This window comes from Emiliania huxleyi, assembly GCF_000372725.1.
Source record: "Emiliania huxleyi CCMP1516 unplaced genomic scaffold EMIHUscaffold_259, whole genome shotgun sequence".
Classification (NCBI taxonomy): Eukaryota; Haptophyta; order Isochrysidales; family Noelaerhabdaceae; genus Emiliania; species Emiliania huxleyi.
Window position 1 is genome coordinate 128,159 of NW_005200095.1, and position 18,822 is coordinate 146,980.

General features: G+C 65.3%; 6 protein-coding genes across 6 annotated transcripts in view; 3 read left to right on the forward strand and 3 right to left on the reverse strand.

Moving 5' to 3' along the window:
* The window catches only part of EMIHUDRAFT_443701 (hypothetical protein), a 4,872-nt gene extending 934 nt beyond the window's left edge, over positions 1-3,938 (forward strand). The window contains exons 4-14 of the mRNA XM_005777664.1: positions 351-390; positions 696-836; positions 966-1,070; positions 1,226-1,306; positions 1,380-1,449; positions 1,524-2,074; positions 2,147-2,413; positions 2,538-3,074; positions 3,145-3,213; positions 3,285-3,407; positions 3,479-3,938. Of these exons, the coding sequence (XP_005777721.1) occupies positions 351-390; positions 696-836; positions 966-1,070; positions 1,226-1,306; positions 1,380-1,449; positions 1,524-2,074; positions 2,147-2,413; positions 2,538-2,606 (1,324 nt within the window). The 3' untranslated portion in view covers positions 2,607-3,074; positions 3,145-3,213; positions 3,285-3,407; positions 3,479-3,938. The remainder of the gene's footprint in view (positions 1-350; positions 391-695; positions 837-965; positions 1,071-1,225; positions 1,307-1,379; positions 1,450-1,523; positions 2,075-2,146; positions 2,414-2,537; positions 3,075-3,144; positions 3,214-3,284; positions 3,408-3,478) is intronic.
* Positions 3,939-4,203: 265 nt separating this feature from the next.
* EMIHUDRAFT_237935 (hypothetical protein) lies at positions 4,204-5,210 on the reverse strand (the record flags this gene model as incomplete). Its single annotated transcript, XM_005777665.1, has 2 exons — positions 4,204-4,821; positions 4,968-5,210. The coding sequence occupies 2 exons, from the start codon at positions 5,208-5,210 to the stop codon at positions 4,204-4,206; spliced, it is 861 nt and encodes a 286-aa protein (XP_005777722.1).
* A 1,218-nt stretch (positions 5,211-6,428) lies between these two features.
* Positions 6,429-7,387, forward strand: EMIHUDRAFT_237937 (hypothetical protein; the record flags this gene model as incomplete). The annotated part of the gene is made up of 3 exons (XM_005777666.1): positions 6,429-6,656; positions 6,738-7,175; positions 7,376-7,387. 3 exons carry the CDS (start codon positions 6,429-6,431, stop codon positions 7,385-7,387), a joined length of 678 nt encoding a protein of 225 aa, XP_005777723.1.
* Positions 7,388-7,634: 247 nt separating this feature from the next.
* EMIHUDRAFT_43821 (putative alternative oxidase) lies at positions 7,635-8,285 on the reverse strand (the record flags this gene model as incomplete). Its single annotated transcript, XM_005777667.1, has 1 exon — positions 7,635-8,285. A coding segment is annotated over one exon (651 nt), but the record flags the coding sequence as incomplete, so codon positions are not given.
* A 3,412-nt stretch (positions 8,286-11,697) lies between these two features.
* Positions 11,698-12,686, reverse strand: EMIHUDRAFT_115633 (hypothetical protein; the record flags this gene model as incomplete). Its single annotated transcript, XM_005777668.1, has 3 exons — positions 11,698-11,913; positions 12,006-12,062; positions 12,294-12,686. The coding sequence occupies 3 exons, from the start codon at positions 12,684-12,686 to the stop codon at positions 11,698-11,700; spliced, it is 666 nt and encodes a 221-aa protein (XP_005777725.1).
* Positions 12,687-14,868: 2,182 nt separating this feature from the next.
* EMIHUDRAFT_237941 (hypothetical protein) lies at positions 14,869-18,693 on the forward strand (the record flags this gene model as incomplete). The annotated part of the gene is made up of 6 exons (XM_005777669.1): positions 14,869-15,449; positions 15,636-15,779; positions 16,038-16,173; positions 16,330-17,145; positions 17,758-17,858; positions 17,994-18,693. Coding segments are annotated over 6 exons (2,478 nt in total), but the record flags the coding sequence as incomplete, so codon positions are not given.
* Positions 18,694-18,822: the final 129 nt, after the last annotated feature.

An 18,822-nucleotide genomic window follows, 5' to 3' on the forward strand; every position in this document is an offset into this window, starting at 1 on the left:
TTCTTCTTTTTGGGAGAAAAGGTTCCCTGGAGTTTAATTCAGGAAGTTAAATTCACCAGGTTAATCTACCAGTTAAATTAAGCAAGTTCGACACCATGGCTGGTTTTTTGGCGGGGCAAGTTCTGAACCGCCTTAATAGCCCAAAAGAATTGCGAACGTGCCCAACCCCAGTCGACCGGTGCCCTCCCTCTCAATATTAGGTGCATCTCCCCCAGTTCTCCCCCCATTCCCCCATTTTCCCCCTACAATTTCGGCCTCCATCTCCGCTTCCATTTCCGCCTCCATCTCCGCCTCATTCTCCCCCTCCATCTCCCCCCATCTCTCCCCGTCTCTCCCCATATCTCCCCCCAGGTGCTGCTCGACCCTGCCAAGCCGCAGCCGCCACACGCGGTGCGCCGCCGCGCCGCCGCCGCCAGACGGGGAGATATGGGGAGATATGGGGAGATATGGGGAGATATGCGCCGCCGCCCGACGGGGGGCGGGCTCCCCTCCCCATGACCGGGAGCTCTGCAAGCTGTCTTGGGTGGTAAGAGGAGAGGGGCAGAGGGAGTCGGAGGGAGGGGTATGGTGTGGAGGAAGTTGGATGGACAGGGTAGGGGGGTGGCGGGAGGTGGAGGGAGGTGGTGGGAGGTGGTGGGAGGTGTAGGGAGGTGTAGGGCGCTAGCATGATCCTGTCTCTCGGAGGCTGCTCGCAGGAGCGGCACAGCTACGTCGTGGTGGAGGAGAACGAGTGGCAGCTCCCCCTCGCGGCGATGACCTTTGCGACGCCGGGGGCGGAGGTGCAGGAGGCGGCCGAGGCGGCGCGGCGGGCGCAAAGCATCGCGCAGCACGCGGAGGCCTGAGACATGGGGAGATATGGGGAGACATGGGGAGACATGGGGAGACATGGGGAGACATGGGGAGACATGGGGAGATATGGGGAGATATGGGGAGATATGGGGACCAGCTCTGCCGCGTGTAGCTAGGCGGAGGCGGCGAAGGCGATGAAGAAGGCGCGCGTGATCCAGCTGCTGCTGCGCGGCGACATCTTCGACGCGTCGGAGCTGTACCAGTCTGTGCTCAACCCGCAGGCCTGCCACCGCCACCGTCGTCGCCCCTCCCCACCCCGCCTCCCCACCTTCGCCCTGCCGCCGCCCCACCGCCACCGTCGTCGCCCTCCCCCCCCCACCCCCTCCCTGCCCCACCCCCGCCTCCCCACCCCCGCCCTCGCCGCCGCCGCCCGCAGGCCGGCCTCGGCCGCGTAGGCCACGCGCCGGGCTGGGCGGACGAGCTCTGCTTCTACCTCCGCGACGTCGAGCGCGACACGGTGATCGCCCTCCCTCTCCCAGGGCGTGACCCCGTCCTCGCCACTCGAGGACCTCACTCATCGGCAATGATAGGTGATCGCCCTCTTTCCGGGCGTGATCCCGTCCGTCCCGCTCTCCGCCCTGCAGTCTGGCCAGCTCAAGGGCCGCCTCGAGTCTCCCGCGACATCGAGCTGCGGCTCGGAAACCGACGCGGTCACCGCCATCACTGACCATTAGGCCCGCTCTCGCACGACGAAGTGTTCCGTCTCCGGCAAAAATGGCAGGGAGGAAGTGCCCCCTCAGGGGGGGCGTACCCTGCGCGGCCGCCGCCGCCGCCGCCGCCGCCCCCCCCTAGCTACTCCTCCGGCTCCTCTGGTGGGCCGGCAGCCGCCGCAACCATCCAGGCAGCCGGCGCGGCTGGCGCCAGCGAGAGTGCAAGCGCCGGCGCCAGCCAGTGGCTCACTGCCAGTGCCGACGAGCCCACCCGAGAGGTCCTCCGGCGCCAGGGCAGGCCCGACGCCAGCTCCAGCTCCAGCAGCGCCAGCGCCAGCGCCAGCGCCAGCGCCAGCGCCAGCGCCAGCGCCAGCTCCAGCTCATGGGACCTCAACCAAGCCATCGACGCGCAAAAGGCAAGCCTCAAGCAGGAGCAGGAGCAACAGCTCGCTAGCATCGGAGGCGCTGGCATCGGAGGGGCGCTGGTCCGAGGGCCGCTGCCGCCGAGCGCGCGCGGCGTCGACCCGGAGCCATACGTGCCGGCCCCGCCCGAGCTCTTCCCTTGGCCCGCAAACGCGCGAGTTCGGCGGGCGGCCAACGCCGTGTCCTGGACATGCCGATGACATGCCCTTGGCCCTTCCCGCCAGGCGCGGCACGGCAAGCGGCCTCGCGCGTTGCAGTGCGCCCCTGGCGACACCGTCGATGCGGAGGTGCTCCGGCAGCAGGCGGCGCGCGCACGCGCCGAGGCGGAAAGGGCGCTGGCGCGTGCGCGCGCAGCGCGTGCGGCGCTGCGGCAGCGAGCGGCGGAGCGCGCCACGGAGCGCGCTGCCGGCCCGCCGGGCGCTCCCTCATCGCTCGCCCCGCAGCCGCCGCCTCGGCCGCCGCCGGCGGAGGTGCCGCCGGCAACCGTGCAGGCATCGTTGGCAGTCTCGGCTCCACCTCGGCTCCACCTCGGCTGTCGGCTCCACCTCGGCTGTACCTCGGCAGTGCCTCGGCTGTGCCTCGGCTGTACCTCGGCGCTGCTCCCGTCTCGGCCAGGCGGTCGTCAAAGAGCTGCGAGGCCTAACTTCGAGTCGGCTCGAGGCGGAGAGCCTTCCGGAGCTATGAGCTAGTCCATTGACTGAGTCAGCTGAATGAGTGCGTTCACTGCTCGAGGCGGAGAGCCTTCCGGAGCTATGAGCTAGTCCATTGACTGAGTCAGCTGAATGAGTGCGTTCACTGCTCGAGGCGGAGAGCCTTCCGGAGCTATGAGCTAGTCCATTGACTGAGTCAGCTGAATGAGTGCGTTCACTGCTCGAGGCGGAGAGCCTTCCGGAGCTATGAGCTAGTCCATTGACTGAGTCAGCTGAATGAGTGCGTTCACTGCTCGAGGCGGAGAGCCTTCCGGAGCTATGAGCTAGTCCATTGACTGAGTCAGCTGAATGAGTGCGTTCACTGCTCGAGGCGGAGAGCCTTCCGGAGCTGGCCGTCACCCTGCCCGACGAGTCCAACGTGCTGCGCTGGCGGGTCGAGATGAGCGTGCCGGCCGGCTGCGCGCTGCGGGACGAGGTCGAGGCTCACGCCGCCGCGTTCCACGTGCGGCCGACGGCGGAGCCTTCGCATCCACGGGACCTGCTCGGAACCTTCTCGGAAGCGTGCTGTGCAGGTGCGGCCGACGGTTGAGCTCGAGGTGTCTTTCGGCGCGGACTTCCCCTCCTCGCCGCCCTTCTTGCGGGTGGTCGCGCGAGCCATATCTCGGCTGCATCTCGGCTGCATCTCGGCTGCATCTCGGCTGCATCTCGGCAGGTGGTCGCGCCGCGCTTCGCCTTCCACACGGGCCACGTCACTGTCGGCGGGTCGATCTGCATGGAGCTGCTCACGTCGAGCGGGTGGCGCTCCGAGTACACCGTCGAGGCGGCGCTGCTCATGGTGCGTGCGCAGGCTGCTCCCTCGCACGGCGGCGAGGGGGTGCGACTCTTCACGGCCCAACGGGTGAGCAGGTGCGGCAAGCCTTCCTCGACGGCAGCGGCCGGCTCGATCAAGCAAGGGCGCACGTCCCCTACGACGAGGCGGAGGCGCGGCAGGCTTTCGCCCGCGTCGCGGCGCAACACGGCTGGCGGCCCTGACTTAGATTGGAGGCGGGGTCCGGCTGTCCGGCCCATGCTCCGCTCCGCAGGACACATACATCCGGGGCACCGCGCGAGAGCAGCGCCGAAGGCCCCACCCGGGGGTTACAAGCGTTGCTCGAGGGGATTGCGGCACCGGGTCACGGCAGTCGCGAGTCGGCAGACGCGAGACGGTTAATCCCTGCCGGCACGGTGGAGCGCGACGTTGGTTCAAACTGCACGCGTGTTCACTGTTTTTGTTTTGCCAGTCCGTTTGGCCTTTTTATATGTGGGCGGGGTCTCTTGTTTGTAATGCCAGTGCGCGCCATCGTGGTGTTAGAAGTAGAGTGTATCGCGCGCCTTGCCGGGGGGGGGGGGGCGGGAAAGAGGAACCTCTTACACGTGTAATTAGCTTTCGCGGCGATCTGCTGAGGAAGGGGATCCTAGCGGCTCCGGCTCAGGTCGTGGGGCATAGCTCGGGTGTAAACGGGGTCTGGGGCGGGAGCCCCAGCCGGGGTCTGGGGCGGGAGCCCCAGCGGGGTGCGGGGCAGAGCCCCGCGAAGAAAATTTTGACGATTCTTAGCTCAAAATACACTAGATCTCCATCCAAATCGCAATCTCTACGAGCATCGATCGAGGATGAAGCGCTCGTTCCCAGTGGGGATCTCCCACAGCTGATCGGGCGGGTCGGCGCGCTGCGTCTGTACGCGCCGTGCGATGCCTTGGAGCGCGATCCGACCGGACCGTCGCACCACATCCAAAGCGGCGCCGCCACCGAGCGGCGCAACCAGCTGCATCTCCACGTTGATCATGCGCAGCTCGGACGAGTTGAAGGTGAGGACTGCGGGTCCCTCTGGCGCGGCGCCCTCCGCAGCCGCGCCTGCCTCGGCGGCGCCTCGCCCCCCGCGCCTACCGCCACCTCGCCCGCGTCCCCCACCGCCGCTGCCACCACGCCCCACAGCAGCAGCAGCAGCGGGCGTGGTGTCGGCGCCGGGGCGCCACGCCTTGAAGATCCGCCGCTCGTCGCCACCGCTCACGTCTCGATCGAACCACTCGACCTCGATCTCCATATCGCCGGGATCGTAGCGCACCCTCCCGCCTGTGCCTGCGACGCTGCCACCCGTCTGAAAGGGAGGCCTGAGAGCGACGGCGCGGCCGATCCAATACTGGTCCGGGTCGTCCTCGCCGCGGTTCTGCACCGCAACCCACACCGCGTTCGTGCTCTTCGCAAAGTGCACCTTCAGCTGATCTCGGAGGGATCTAGAGAGCTGGCGGGTACGGGCCTTGGAGGAGGCTACGCCGGCAGCGTCCGAGCGCGCCACGCTGGCGGGGAAGAGCGGCAGCTGCTGCAGGAGCAGCAGGAGCAGCAAGAGCTGCAAGGGACCGATCGGCGGTGACGCCGATCGACTGTGCAAAGGCCAATCGCTGCTGCTGCGCCAACGAGAGCGGCAACGCGAGGCTGCTGGCAGCTGGCAGAGCGAATCGCGATTCCGGCGGCCGCCGTCAGCCCGCCGACACCGACGGCCGAGCTGAGGTCAAACTCCTCCACACGTTGGACCAGCCATGCGTCGGCCACGGCGACGAGACGTCTGCATGCAAACAGCTCGCCACCCGGACGATTGAACATGCCAGCTGGGCTCTACCACTGGCTCTCGTGGCCCGTGGCGCGTGCCCGGGTGGAACAGGGCGGGCTGCGGTGGGCACAACTATTCACAGCTAATGAAAACTATAAAAACTCGCGTCTTCAACAAAGTTTGAGGTGTCTTCGTCCTCAGCACCATCAAGACAGCTCTATTCACACCCTTTTTGGTTTGAAGACACTCGGGGATGCCCGTTTACACCCAACCGACGAGTCGCTGGGCCCTCTGACCTGAGCCGGAGCCAGCCGAAGCGGCGCAACTCGAGGCCACCAGCAAGAGGAAGCCGCGCTCCGACAAGGGCAAGCCGAGGGGTCCTCGGGGGCCTAGGGCCGACTCGGTGGAGACGGCGGCCCGCATGGGGGTGCTGTCGACCTTCTACCTCCGGCACGCCTATGGACGGGACAGCCCGGGGCTGCATGAGGAGGACGGGGTGCTCTCCGCGAACGGGGGGGTGCTGTGCGCAGGGTGCGGGGAGGAGGCGCCCGGGCTCGGGGCGCGGGACGGGGAGGGGGGAGGCGGCGGAGGGGGCGGCGGGGGGCGGGTAGGGGGGGGCGTCGCGTGGTTGGATGCCTGCTCAAGGTGGTCGCGATGGCAAGCGATGACGAGGGATTCGCACTCAGCGTGACGAGCAAGCTCAGGGAGTTTATGGCGCTCGGATACCCTTCGCACGTGCTTAATGGGGCGATCGGGCGCACGTTTGCTCGGACGAAAGACGAGCGGCTCCTACGAGCAAGAATATGTTCGCACTGGTGAAGGACAGGCGAGCCAAAAAAAAGACAAAAAGACTCATCTAAGCATGTCGGAGAACCGTCCAAAGGCGGGTGCAGTCGACCAAGGGACATGATCTGTCGACAGCACGAATTTGTGATGGGACACCATCGGGACCCAACAGTGCGATACTTGGCTATCGCACTGTTGACGTACCGGCGGCTAAGGCCGAGTAGCCGGTGTTCACAGAGCTCTGTGAACACCGGCGAGAGATTTTTTCTCTCGACGTTTCTTCTGCGAAGAAACGTTCAAACACTCGGTGTCGAAACACCTCTCCGACGCGCTCGACTATAGTCTCCGGGTAGGAGCCGGAACCCTGAGCGGCCGCGCCAGCGTTTCGAGGGCTGGTATCACCGACTCACGGTCGACGACGCCTCTCCTTCATCTACTCCATCTTTGATGCGGCGGACGAAACGAGCCCGCGGCACGGCTGCCACATGCAGGTGTGCGGTCCCGATGGGGCGGTCACATGGCAAGAAGGCCCAGCTGCGAGCTTCTGGGCCGACGACCGCAAGCTTGCTCTCGGCAAGTCCTTTCGCGGTGTCGCCTTCTCGAAAATGGCCTCGCCAGCGGCCTTCGGCCGCTTCGTGCAGGACGGTTTCCAGCTCAGCAGCACCCGGCACCAGGGCGTGCTGCGAGATGGATCCGCCCGGTGGAGCTACGAGGTCGCGCCTCAGGCCGACGGCTTGTGCCCGAGCACAAGTCAGGTGAACGCTAGTCTCATTCTCTCTGCAATGGCTTGGTAGGTGGGCTGGGGCGGTCGGCTGGGAGACAAGCAGTATTCGACCGCTGGCTGGCTCACCGCCTTCCCCGTCTTTGAGCCCATGTATCAGGTGGTGATGGCGCACGGCCTCGCCTCGGGATGGGTCGAGTGGCGCGGAGAGCGGCGCGAGTTTAGGGACGCGCCCTGCTACACCGAGAAGAACTGGGGCGGCGCCTTCCCGTGGCGCTGGTGGTGGGTGCAGTGCAACGCCTTTGAGGCGCGCGGCCTCACGCTGACCTGCGCGTGCGGCGAGCGGTCCAACCCGCTGCTCGAGCCGCTGCTGCCGGGCCGCACCGAGGACGCCTGCATGGTGGCGCTGCACGACGAGTCCGGCAAGTTCTACCCCTTCCCTAACTGCGAGTGGGACGTGGAGTGGGGTCGCTGGACGGTGCGGGGCGCGCTCGACGACCTGCGCGTGCGGGTGGAGGCCACTTGCGACGCAGCGTGTTCAACTTCTTCTCTGATCGAAAGAATTTTACAACAATCTACAGAACTCGTTGAGCAGGCCGGGAGGCAGGTGATCCATCCCATCCCCCCCCCTCCCCCCCCTGAGTTTGTGTGTTCTTGTGTGTAAGTCGTTGTGTGGCTAGACAACACGCACGCACAACCACCCGCGTAAAGAGCGGCGTCTGAAAAATGAACTGCTTTCATACTACACTAGATACCACCCACCGCCCCCACACAGCAAGCAAAACAAGCCAAACAAATGCGGATTAGCTTTTCAGACATCAGAGGTTGAGCGACCAAGACGCGTTCACTGCGGCGCGAGCGCCTCCGGCGAGCGGACCTTCTGCTCGTCGAGGACGTTGCGGAGCGCGCGCTTCAGCACCTTCTCCGCGTGCCGCTTGAGCGCGGCGTCGTGGTCGGCGATGTGCTCGTGGATGAACGGGTTGCTCTCGCCCAGCAGCTGCTCGTCCGTCATGGACGCCATCGCGTGGTTGACGTCTCGGTGGTGCGACTCGTCGGCCAGCATCCGCTTGAGGCAGTCGACCCACCGCGCGTCGCTCGGCAGCTTCCAGTACTCGATCGCCTCGGCCGGTGCGAGGGTGGCGTGCCACGCGGCGTGCAGCCTTGTGCCGGGCGTCTCGGTGGTGTGCACAATGTTGGTGTAGGTGTGGACGGCTGTCTCCTCGAGGTAGCCGACGAAGCGGTGGAGCAGCTGCGGCCGGATCAGGTAGAGCGAGGCGAGGAAGGGCGTCATCGCCACCTGCCCCGCGCTGACCACCAGCCGCGTGACGGGGCCGGCCTCGAAGAAGTCCATGCAGACGATTAGGTGCATCCGCTCATTCTCGGCCTCCTCGAGGAGGGTGAAGATGAAGCCGTGGTCGCGCTGAAGCTGGCGGAGCGAGCGGAAGTGACGGAACATGCCTCCGAGCATGCCAGGCACGCCGGCGACCGACTCGAGGATGATGAGACGGTAGCCGATGGAGGAGGTAGGCGGGTCGGCGTGGTTGTACCCGGTGGCAAAGTTGAACGCGTGGTAGCAGAATCGGACGGTCTTCTGCAGCACGCTCTCCGATAGGCTCTGCGGGACGTGCTTGTCGTCGGCTGTGGCCATGCGCTCAACAATCTCCTGCTCGTCCCAGATGTGGTTCTGCTGCCTCCACGAATGGTCGCCGGTGAGGCCGCCGCCCTTGCCGCCGCTGCTGAGCAGCCGGGCGGGCGCGGCAAGGCGCTGGAGTCCAGAGAGCGGGCGAGCGCGGCCGAGCGCGAGGAGGGCCGAACGGGTCGTCATGGAGCGGGACGCGGAAGTCGAGCGGAGTCCAGAGAGCAAGCGAGCGCGGCCGAGCGCGAGGAGGGCCGAACGGGTCGTCATGGAGCGGGACGCGGAAGTCGAGCGGAGCATCGCGGTTGTGGAAGATGGCAAGCAGTTGTTCAGGGACGTCCGATAAGGTGAAACGCCGATTTTGCGGAACGCGAGCGGCTGCGTCCACGTCGCGCTCCCCCGACTTTGTTGCCGATAAGGTTGAAACGCCGACAGAGCAGTCCTCATGTATTGTTTGTTGGTCGAGTTGTGTGTGAGCGAGCGCGTGAGTCTTACTTACATACATATTGCAATACCTTACTTTACTTACTCCATCTAGCTAGTGCGAGCTAGCTGTGCGAAAGAATTCTAAAAGGTCACACACACACACACACACACACACACACACACACACACACACACACACACACACACACACACACACACACACACACACACACACACACACACACACACAACAGGGATCAGGGTTCTCTCTCTCCGAGGATTTGTTTGTTCTCTCTCAACAGGATGTGAGAGTTTTGAGAGAGATTTTTTAGCAATACCAAACAACTTGTTTCGAGTTTTGTCGCCGCGATCTGCAGTCTTCGACTCAAAAAAATCTCCACGAGGTGCGAGGGCCGCATTTCTCGTTTCCGGATTCCAGGGAAACTAGAGGGCGTTTGGTGCTCCCACTGGAGCCAGTCTCGAGTTTCCATCGGTGTCACGTGTGGTCCAAATGTGGGATGTGGGGGAAGAGAAAACCTGCCGGCCCGCCGCAGGAATGTGGGATGTGGGTCCTCCGCCGCCGGGGAGAGCCCTCTCCACCACCCTCGCCCAGGGATCTACTGAGGCTGTCTTAAGGTCCGACAGGTTCGGCACCGGGGCACCGCCTCGGTACACAAAATCCGCCTGCGGGCCGACCCTCACAGCTCACAGCAAGTAGCAAGTCTCACAGCTCACGCGGGTATTTTGCCGATTTCGCTGATCACATGCGTGCGTGCCTGCCACCCTGGTGCATGATCGAGTGCTGAGGCGTTCGATCAGACCGCGCGGGGTGGAGTCAAAATGCCACTTCTGCCGTGCTCGTGCCATAGCCTCGTGCAAGCCGTTATAACTGGTCTGAGTCCGCGCGACTGCCGGGTCCGGTCGTTCTCAGTGACTCTGCTCCTCGCGAGTTCACGGGTAGAACAGTAACGGTGCTGATGTGCCCAAATCACGGCATTGACTTCTGTCCCAGTGCGAGAATGCAAAGGAGAATGTCGATGCGGCACTGGACCAGGCTGTTTGCGCAAAGGAGTGAGTCGACGTAGACTGCCATTTTGCGAGGGATCTCTTTCTTGTCCTCGCAGTAGCCTCCTCCCGGCACAGCGATGAGACCGTTTGCCGCGTCCGTTGCGTCAGGGTGAGTGGAAGTCGCACGCGCTTGACACGGCATCTGCTGCCCGGGGACGGAGCGCAAGGGGGGGTCGGCCGCTTCCCGTTTGTCGCACCCGTTACTCACTCATCCCCCCCCCCGCCCCCCGCCCCCCCACCCTTTGGTTTTTCAGTGTACGTACTTTTAGCTTACTGGGAGAAAAGAGATGTAGCTCTTACGTACATTCCCGGAGGAGGACTGCTGACGGGGTTTTTTGGCAAGCCTTTCAAAAATAAAATGAACTCGGGGTCACGGGACGCGGCACAAACGGGGCACAAACGCCAGGCTACAAAGACGGGGAGGCACGTAGTGACGCAGGGGAGTCAAGCCTTTTCCTGGGACCACCTGGCTCAGAAGCTAAAGATGTTCACGCACGGCCCCCCTCCGTCCGTATGGATGGGAAGCCCCGGGACTCTTTATTTATTTAGGTGTACAGGCAGTCATGACTCATTACACCTCCCCTAAGAGCAATTTTTTCTCGTCAATCAACGGACTTGCCCCCCCCCCCCCCCCCCAGCTGCAGTGGCAAACCTCTCCCGTGGTTTAGAATCACACAAACCAAATAACAACAACCACAGTTGTTGTTTTCGCGCGCTCTCTCTGCGTTTGTTGTCTGTGGGAGAGAGATTTTTAGCAATACCAAACAAATCTAATCTTTGTTTGTCTGTGGAGGGATGAAAGGTGGCGTACAAAGGGAATGAAAGGAAATTGGTTAAAAGGGAAATCAGGGCGCGGAAATTCTTCTCTCGCACAACACTGTGTTGTGCGAGGGAGTTGGGTTGTAAAATTAGCAGTCCTCCTCCGGGAATGTACGTAAGAACCACATGTACTAAAAAAATCCTACCGACAGGCCCACAGATTCTCTTTATACGTATGTGTGGGCGGGGTCTCTTGTTTGTATGCGCCTCTATGTTACTCGGCAGTCTCTCTTTATATGTGTGGGCGGGGTCTCTTGTTTGTATGCGCCTCTATGTTACTCGGTCGCCGACCATTTGGATTTGCATGCGACTTGCGTGTTGCGAGAGCGGCGCTGCCGCGGAGAACCTGAGATGTGAGAAGTGAAATATCGGCTTTGCATGTGCATGTAATACAGTGTAAAATACAAACCGTGTGTGTACGAAAAGGCAAGGCGAGGCGGATGGAGAAAGAAGTGCCGAGGAGGCCATGGTGGTGGGAGGGGAGGGACGGGAGGACGAAAGCAAAGAAGGGCGCGGAGGACGAGCGGCCCGCACAGGCCGCCGCGAGCAGAGCGCCTGCTGGCCATTTCGAGACATTCGCAAAGAACGCTAGCTACATGGGAGGGCTTCGTGAAGGATTGGATTGAAAAACATCGTTCGAACAAAGAAGAGGCGACGGGAGGAACCGGCAGAGGATGCAGTGACGTGACACACACACACACACACACACACACACACACACACACACACACACACACACACACACACACACACACACACACACACACACACACACACACACCGCTCACCCACGCGCACCGGGCCTTGCACTTTGAATGCCGTGCGGGGCTCCTGTCGTTAGACGTGGAGACGCGAGGGTTGTGCCCCCCCTCTTGCGCCCCACCACACCTCGTGAGTGTGGAGAAGTTTACCTTACCTTACCTTACCTGTACGATCGCCAATCGCGCTGTATGTGCCATCAGGATTCAGTGAAAATGATACAGATGGACATGCACTTGCACATGCACATGCACATGCGCATGTGCAACAACATGTAGCATGTGCACCGTCGCTCTTAGATATATCTCAGAACGGTCTCGCGGAGTCACCGCACGCGCACCTGCACGATGCGTGCACCTCCCCCGTTGAGGTTCTGCCCGATGCGCAGCCGCTTGTCCAAGTAGAGGCCGTCGAAAAGGCCAACCCCCTGGATAGGCAGAGGTGCGCACACGCCACCCTCGTCGACGTCGCCGCCAAGGCACAGGCTGCCGCGCGTGATGTCTGCGCGGAAGCGCTTCGGCGCCGCGGTGACGGCCTCGTCCTGCAGAAGGGGTGAGGATAAGGGAGCTGCAGGGGACGGCCTAGGGAGGACTCCCAGCTCTCCTGTTCCGACAGCGCGCCGCCGACGCGCACCGCGAGCGAGGGCCCGAGCAGCTCGCCGACGTTCGTGACGCTGGACGCGCCGAACACCTGGAGAGAGGCGGCGGCGTCGTCACAATGTGCGGCACACCGGGACGCTTTGTCTTTGTTTGGTGCCGGCCTCTCGAGTTTGCGTGTCCGTCCTCAACTGTCCGCGTGCAATGTGGTGTCGTTGTGTGATGAGTGGAGAGGAGTGGAGAGGAGGGTCTCTTGGCGCAGGTTCGTGGTGTGGGCGAGCGGTTCCTGGAAGTTGTCGTTGAAGGGCAACTCTGGGAAGGGAACCCTCCGGTCGACGCCTGCGCCGTCCGGCCCTGGCAGCAAGTACGCCAATCGCCACACGCCGCGCAGGTCCGACTGGCGCCACGGTGCGCGCAGCGCCGCCACCTCCTCCACCAGAGCGTCGATCGCGGGCCGCTCTGCCGCCGTCCAGTCCGACGGGCGGCGTGCTGCGACCGCCTCGTACAGCCGCGAAGGCGCCTGGGAGGCGGGCGGTGCCGCCGCCGCCGCGACGGGATGTAGCAGGAGGCTGCCGAGCACGCGCCTCGTCAAGAGCCGAGGCTGAGAGACGGCAGCTGCTGCGTCGGCGGCGAGTAGACTGGTGGTGGCGCAGGCTAGGTCGATCGCGAGCAACAGCAGCGCAGGCGATTGCGAATATCTGCCCGACGACGGCGCCATTGTGTGTGCCCTGGGCCTCGGCGACCCCCCTCGCGAACCCTGTATTGTACTTTTTTTTAACAGTAGGTGTGAAGGTGAAAAAAATAAACTTCAGTCCGTGCTAGTGAACTGAGGAGAAGCGGGTCGAGCCTCGGCGCAGAGGGCAGCCTAGCGGGCGGGAACCCTTACCCCGCGCCTTCTGCTGACCGCCGTTTTGTACGGCGGGACCTCCGAGCGCCACGAGGCTCTCACACCGCTCTCGACTAGCGTCGGCTCCTGCTCAGACAGGCGCCTACCTTTCAGTTCTCAAAGCGACCCACCACCACCCCTCATCTACCGCCCGATCGAACCGCATTCGTCTCTTGCGAGTTCCTCTTGCTCCAAGAGGTTCCAGAGAACGGGGAAACTCTGAGCTCCCTCCGCGTACGCTACGCTCCCTTCGGAGAGAGCCCCAGAGTGTCTTACCGCGCTCCGGATCCTCTTTAGCCCATCTCTGAGAGTTAGAGTGACTGGCTAGAGACGACGACGACGATACACAGTTCATCTGAGCATCCAGCGTGAGGTGGTATGTAAATAGCTTCGAAGATGAAAGAAGGACCAAGCGCACCAGTGACACAAGGGACCGTTCTACTAATCAAAATCCGCCCACAGGGGCTGCCCGGGGCTGGGAATAATCGGCTTTTCGGACCGGCCCCGATTTGCCGATATCCCCGCGCCCGTCGGAATTCTCATCCCGGGACGCGGGAGCAGGCGGACATCGCTTCCAGGGAGGGGGGCGCACTTCTACTCACGACCCCCCCCCCTAGCATGTGGTGAAGCCTCTGGGGGGGGGTCGGACCTCCCCCCCTAGCATGTGGTGAAGCCTCTTAGCATGTGGTGGGCACCCCCCAGCAGTTCGTGGGCTAGGAATAGCCGCCAGAGAGCCGATTTTGCTCCCAAAGTTGTGAAATCGTGGCTGAAAGTCCAATATCTTGGGGAATCTGACCAGTCTCAAGGCTCATGTAGCTCCAAGGATGATTTTCCCCTCATAAATTGCTGCGAACTGAGGCGTAAAATCAAGGGCCCGGAGGGCCTGACCACGAGTCTCTGGGGGGGTCGACCCCCCCCCCCCCAGGCATGTGGTGAAACCTCTGGGGGGGGGTCGGACCTCCCCCCCTACCATGTGGTGAAGCCTCTGGGGGGGGTCGGACCTCCCCCCCTAGCATGTGGTGAAGCCTCTGGGGGGGGTCGGACCCCCCCCCTAGCATGTGGTGTGAGTAGAAGTGCGCCCCCCTCCCTGGAAGCGATGTCCGCCTGCTCCGGGGGCTCTCTCGGCTACGGACGGCCTACGGGACCGGCCCCAGCTTCGGCTGAGGTAGAGACCGACCGACAAGCTTGCCGAGCCTGACCTCCCGAAGGCGATGCGTTAGATGCGCGAACCGCCAAGGAGCGGTGCCGGTGGGGTCCTCACCCCGGCGGCCCACGCACGCCGTCTGAGCCTAGCGCAGCGTCCGGGACACGTCCGCGACGTGTCCGAGACATGTCCCACAGGCGGCCGCAAGAGACGTCTGGCTCACGATGGCGCCTCTCGGAGAGTTCAGCGGCGGCGGCGACCTCAACGCCCTCGCCGCGGCCGAGGCGGCGGCGCGCGCGGCGGCGATGCAGCGCGGCATCTGAGGTGTGGGCGCGGCGCGGCAGCGCGGCGCACACCCATCGGCCTCCGCCCCGTCGCCGCTGCTGGGAGGCTAAGAGGCGTTGGAGTCTCCGTCTCGAGCTCTTGCGGAGCGGGCGAGCTGCGTGTAACAGTTGAGCGAAGACTCTTTGTCTTTGAGTTTGTACCTTGTTTGTGTCGTCGCCGTGTCGGGTACACTGACAACAGTAGGGATACAGTAATTTCGACGAACCGCGGGACCGGCCGGGCCACCTTTGAGCATGTATCCCCTCTATCTATCTATCTATATCCCCTACCACCAGAAGCGTGCCGTAACTTGTTGCTAACTTCCGTAACGTCAACCTGTGACGTTGCCCCTCCGCGCGCCCGCCGCCCGCGTCTCATGCAGCGGACAGGTCCGCCGTCGGTCGTTGTGGATTCGGGCCGAGAACCAGCTCAGAGCCCTAACGCAATGGCTGGGGCGTGGGCGGACACTGCGCACCCTACCCCCCAAACAGCCGGAACCCAACTACGAGTGCCAGGCACCACTGGTACGCAGGACTGCCGCGTGTTATGGCCGAGGTCGAGGCCCCGCTGCCGTTACTCACCTTCCTCGCCGAGGTTGTGGGCCCGCTTGGCGCGCCCTTTTGGCCAGCAGACTACAGCAAGCGGGCCGCAAGTGAAAGCACTGCCGCCGCCTCCTCCTCTGCCTCCCATGCAGACTCCGTCGCGGCTCTCATCGGCAAGGCCAGTAGCGGCCAGGCCAAGGTTGGCCAGGGCCTCTGCCGCGTGGACGACCTCCTCGTGCAGCGCGGCCACTGTAAGACAAAAAAGGATGCGAAACAGCTGATCAAGGCCGGGCATGTGCGCGGGGCTGGATACGTGACGCACAAGGGTGGCAGCGTTGGATGGTCCCAGAGCGGTGCGGAGCTCAAGGACGCCAGCCAAAGGTTGCCCCTCAACGCGCGTCTCGCTCTCTCCCCCGACGGCCAACAACTGGTCAGGATCCTGGCGGCCGGCACGGAGATGCGCGAGCAGCAGCGCAAGGCCGAGGAGGAGCAGGAGCAGCTCATGGCGCCCTCGCGGTCGTTGCCAAACTCGGTGCTCGCAGAAATCGTCGCCGAAACACGCGCCGAGCCCCCGGTTGAGGCGGAGTGCAGCAAGCCAGGCCCGAGCGGAAGCACCTCCAACGCTGCCGCCGCCTCCAACGCTGCCTCTACCGCTGCCTCCACCGCCGCCTCCACCGCTGCTTCCACCACCGGCTCGAGCGGAAGCACCTCCGCCGCCGGCTCCTGTGCGGCCGCCGCAGCCCCAGCAGGCGGCAGTTCCCTCCCAAGCAGGCGGAAGTCGTTTGAGGCGGAGATCGTCGCGATGATCCGTGCCGGCGGCGGCCGCGCCGTGCCGTTTAATGAGCTCCTCCCCCGCCACCGGACGCACTACCAGCTGCCGGAGCAGCTGCGGCTCCAGGATTTGGGATGCAAAAGGTTGCGCGATCTCGTCGCCGCGCTTCCCGCACTCCGGCTCCAACCTCAGCGCGCCGGCGGGAGGTTGCCGGGGGGCTCGCATAAGCCGCTGCCGCTTGTGGAGCTTGCCCCTGCATTCGCCGCCCCTGACTCCGCCGCCCCTGCCTCCGCCGCCGCCGCCGCCGCCGCTGGCTCCGCCGCCGCCGCATCCGCCGCCGCCGCCTCCGCCGCGGCAGCGGTGGTGGCGGAGGCTGAGGGTTTGCGATTGCACCTCTCCAGCAAGAGCAGCACCGGGTACAGGGGCGTGTTCAAGGATTCTGGCCGCTTCGGGGCGCGGTGCAGCGTGGATGGCAAGGATGTTTACCTTGGCTGTTTTGACACGGCGGTGGAGGCGGCGGTGGCGTACACGCGGGCAGTCGGCGAATATCAGCCTCCCACAGCGACGGCCTCTGCCTCTACCGCCTCTGCCTCTACCGCCTCTGCCTCTACCGCCCCTGCCTCCGCCGCCGCTGCCTCTGCCGCCTCTGCCTCCGTCGCCGCTGCCTCCACAACGTTCGCGCAGATGCCTCAGGCCGAGGCGCCGCTCAACAGCCTCGGCCTGCCGCTGCGGCCCGGTGCGAGCCCGTGCGCCTTCTACGTGCAGCACGGCGCGTGCCGGTTCGGCTCGAGGTGTCGGTACAATCACCCGGAGCCGACCCAGCTGCGGCAGATCGAAACGCTAGAACGGCAGATGCTGCGGCCCGGGTGGTCGCCGCAGAAGACCGATCAGCGACGGCCCGCCGAGAATCTCTTCAAGACGAGGGTCTGCCGCAACTGGGAGCGCGATGGGACATGCGCCGACGGTGCGAATTGTCGGTTTGCGCACGGAGAGCGGGAGCTGCGGGCTCTCGCGCGGGAGCCGCCGCCGCGGCTATGGCGCGTTGATTACCTCCTCGTGCAGCACGGCCACTGCAAGAACAAAGAAGACGCGAAACAGCTCGTCAAGGCCGGGCGTGTGCGCACGGGCTTACGCGGGGAGGTGGTCAAGGCCCCCGGGCAAAAGCTGCCTGGCGACGCGCGTCTCGCTGTCACCCCCGACGGCCAACAACTGGTCGGGATCCTGGATGCGGGGCCCGCGGCGCTCAAGCCCGCGCCCGCGTGCGTCGTCTGCGGCATGCAAGGGGTCATCGCGTCCCATCACATTCGCGACTGCCCCGCCGTCGCCGCCGCCGGCAGCGATGCCGCCCAGGAGCAGCTGATTGAGCAGTCGCGCGCCCAACGCAAGGCCGTACAGCAACGCGTCGTCAACCTCCTCGTGGCACGCGGGCTCTGCAGCTCGAAATCCGCCGCCAGCAAGGCGATCAAGGAAGGGCGGGTCACAAGCGGCGGCGAGACGATCACCGTGATGGTCCCCTTTTTGGCGCCCGACGCGCCCCTCAGCGTGGCAGCTGCCGCCACCTCCCTCCGTTCAGCCGACAAGCGTCCGCCGCCGACAGCCGAGCCTCCCAGTGCGTCTGCTACCAAGCATGCGCGGCCGGGACCGGCACCGTCACCGGCAGCAGCGGCGGCTCCGGCGGCTGCAGCGGCACCGGCAGCGGCACTGGCGGCAGCAGCGGCGCCGGGACCGGCCCCGGTGCCGGTGGCAGCAGCGGCGCCGGGACCGGCACCGGCGGCAGCAGCGGCAGCGGCAGCGGCAGCGGCAGCGGCAGCGGCAGCCGCAGCACGGGCGGCTCCTGCGGCAGCAGCACGGGCGGAGTGTGCCGTGCCACCGCCGCCGCCGTCGTCACCGTCGCACTCACCGCCAGCGGTGCCGCCGCCGCCCCCGTCGTCGCCGTCGCGCTCACCGCCAGCGATGCTCGAGTTTGGCGACCCGCTGCAGGAGGAGCGGGCTGCGATGCGAAGCGTCAACTTCCCCGCCGGGGCGTCGGAGGGGCGCGCAGGCGGCCCGGCGCGCGGCAGCGAGGTGCCTCGGAAGTGTCTTGGAGGTGTCTCGGGAGGTGTCTCGGACGTGTCTCGGAAGGTGCCTCCCACGGGGTACCTCTGCCACAACTGCAGGCAGCCGGGCCACTGGATCGGAGACTGCCCGCTGCCGCGTCAGAGCAAGCGGCCGAGGGACGACGAGTCCGCCGACGCCGCGAGCGACGCGGGCGAGGGCGCGGTCGACGGCGGCGGCAGAGGAGGCGGAGGCGGCGGAGGCGCAAAGCGTCCTAAGGGCAAAGGAAAGCAAAGCGGGCCTCCGGACGGCTACGTCTGCAGAATGTGCAGCAGCCCCGGCCACTTCATCGCCGATTGCCCGCTCGCCCCGCGAGAGCGCGCGGCGGAGCGGCCTCCGCCCCCCGCCGGCTACGTCTGCCGCAAGTGCAACCAGTCGGGGCACTGGGTCGAGCTCTGCCAGCTGCGCGGGCACCACAACCCCGCGTCCGCGGTGCCGCCGGTCACGCCGAGCGCCGGCGGCGGTAGAGGGGGCGGCAGCAAGTTCTGGCGTACATACATTCTGCCGCTTGTCGACAACCCCATGGGAGAAGGGGCGATGGTGGCGCATCTAGCCGCCCATTCTGCCGCTTGCTCTGGCACCGAGTCGGCGGAGGTCGGGCGCGACGTCGCGGAGGCGCTCGAGGAGGCGGAGGAAGCCGCCACGCTCGGTACGGGCGGCGGCGGCGGCATCGCGGCGCCGCGCCTCGAGACGCCCGAGGAGATTTCGGCGTGGCAGGAGGCGAGGCGCACGAATTGGCCGACGCGCGCCAACATCAAGCGCAAGGCGGAGGAGGCCAGGGCGGCGGAGGAGCCCATGCGCGTCGCCGCCGGCGGTGAAAGCGGGCGGCCGGTGCCGGTGCCGGTGCCGGTGGCGGGCGGGGACTCGCGCCCCTTTGACGTGCCCGACGACTGGCAGCAAGAGCGAGCGAGCAACGCGGCGGCGACGACGACGGCCACCTCGCACGGACTGCCGCCGCCGCCGGTGCCGCCGTCGTTTGCCCCGCCTTCTCTGAATTCCGCCGGGCGGGCGGGCGGGCTGCTTCCCTGTGCGAGGCGCGAGGCGCCGTGGGTCGACGCGACGTCCGAGTACACCTTTTCGGACGGCTCTCGC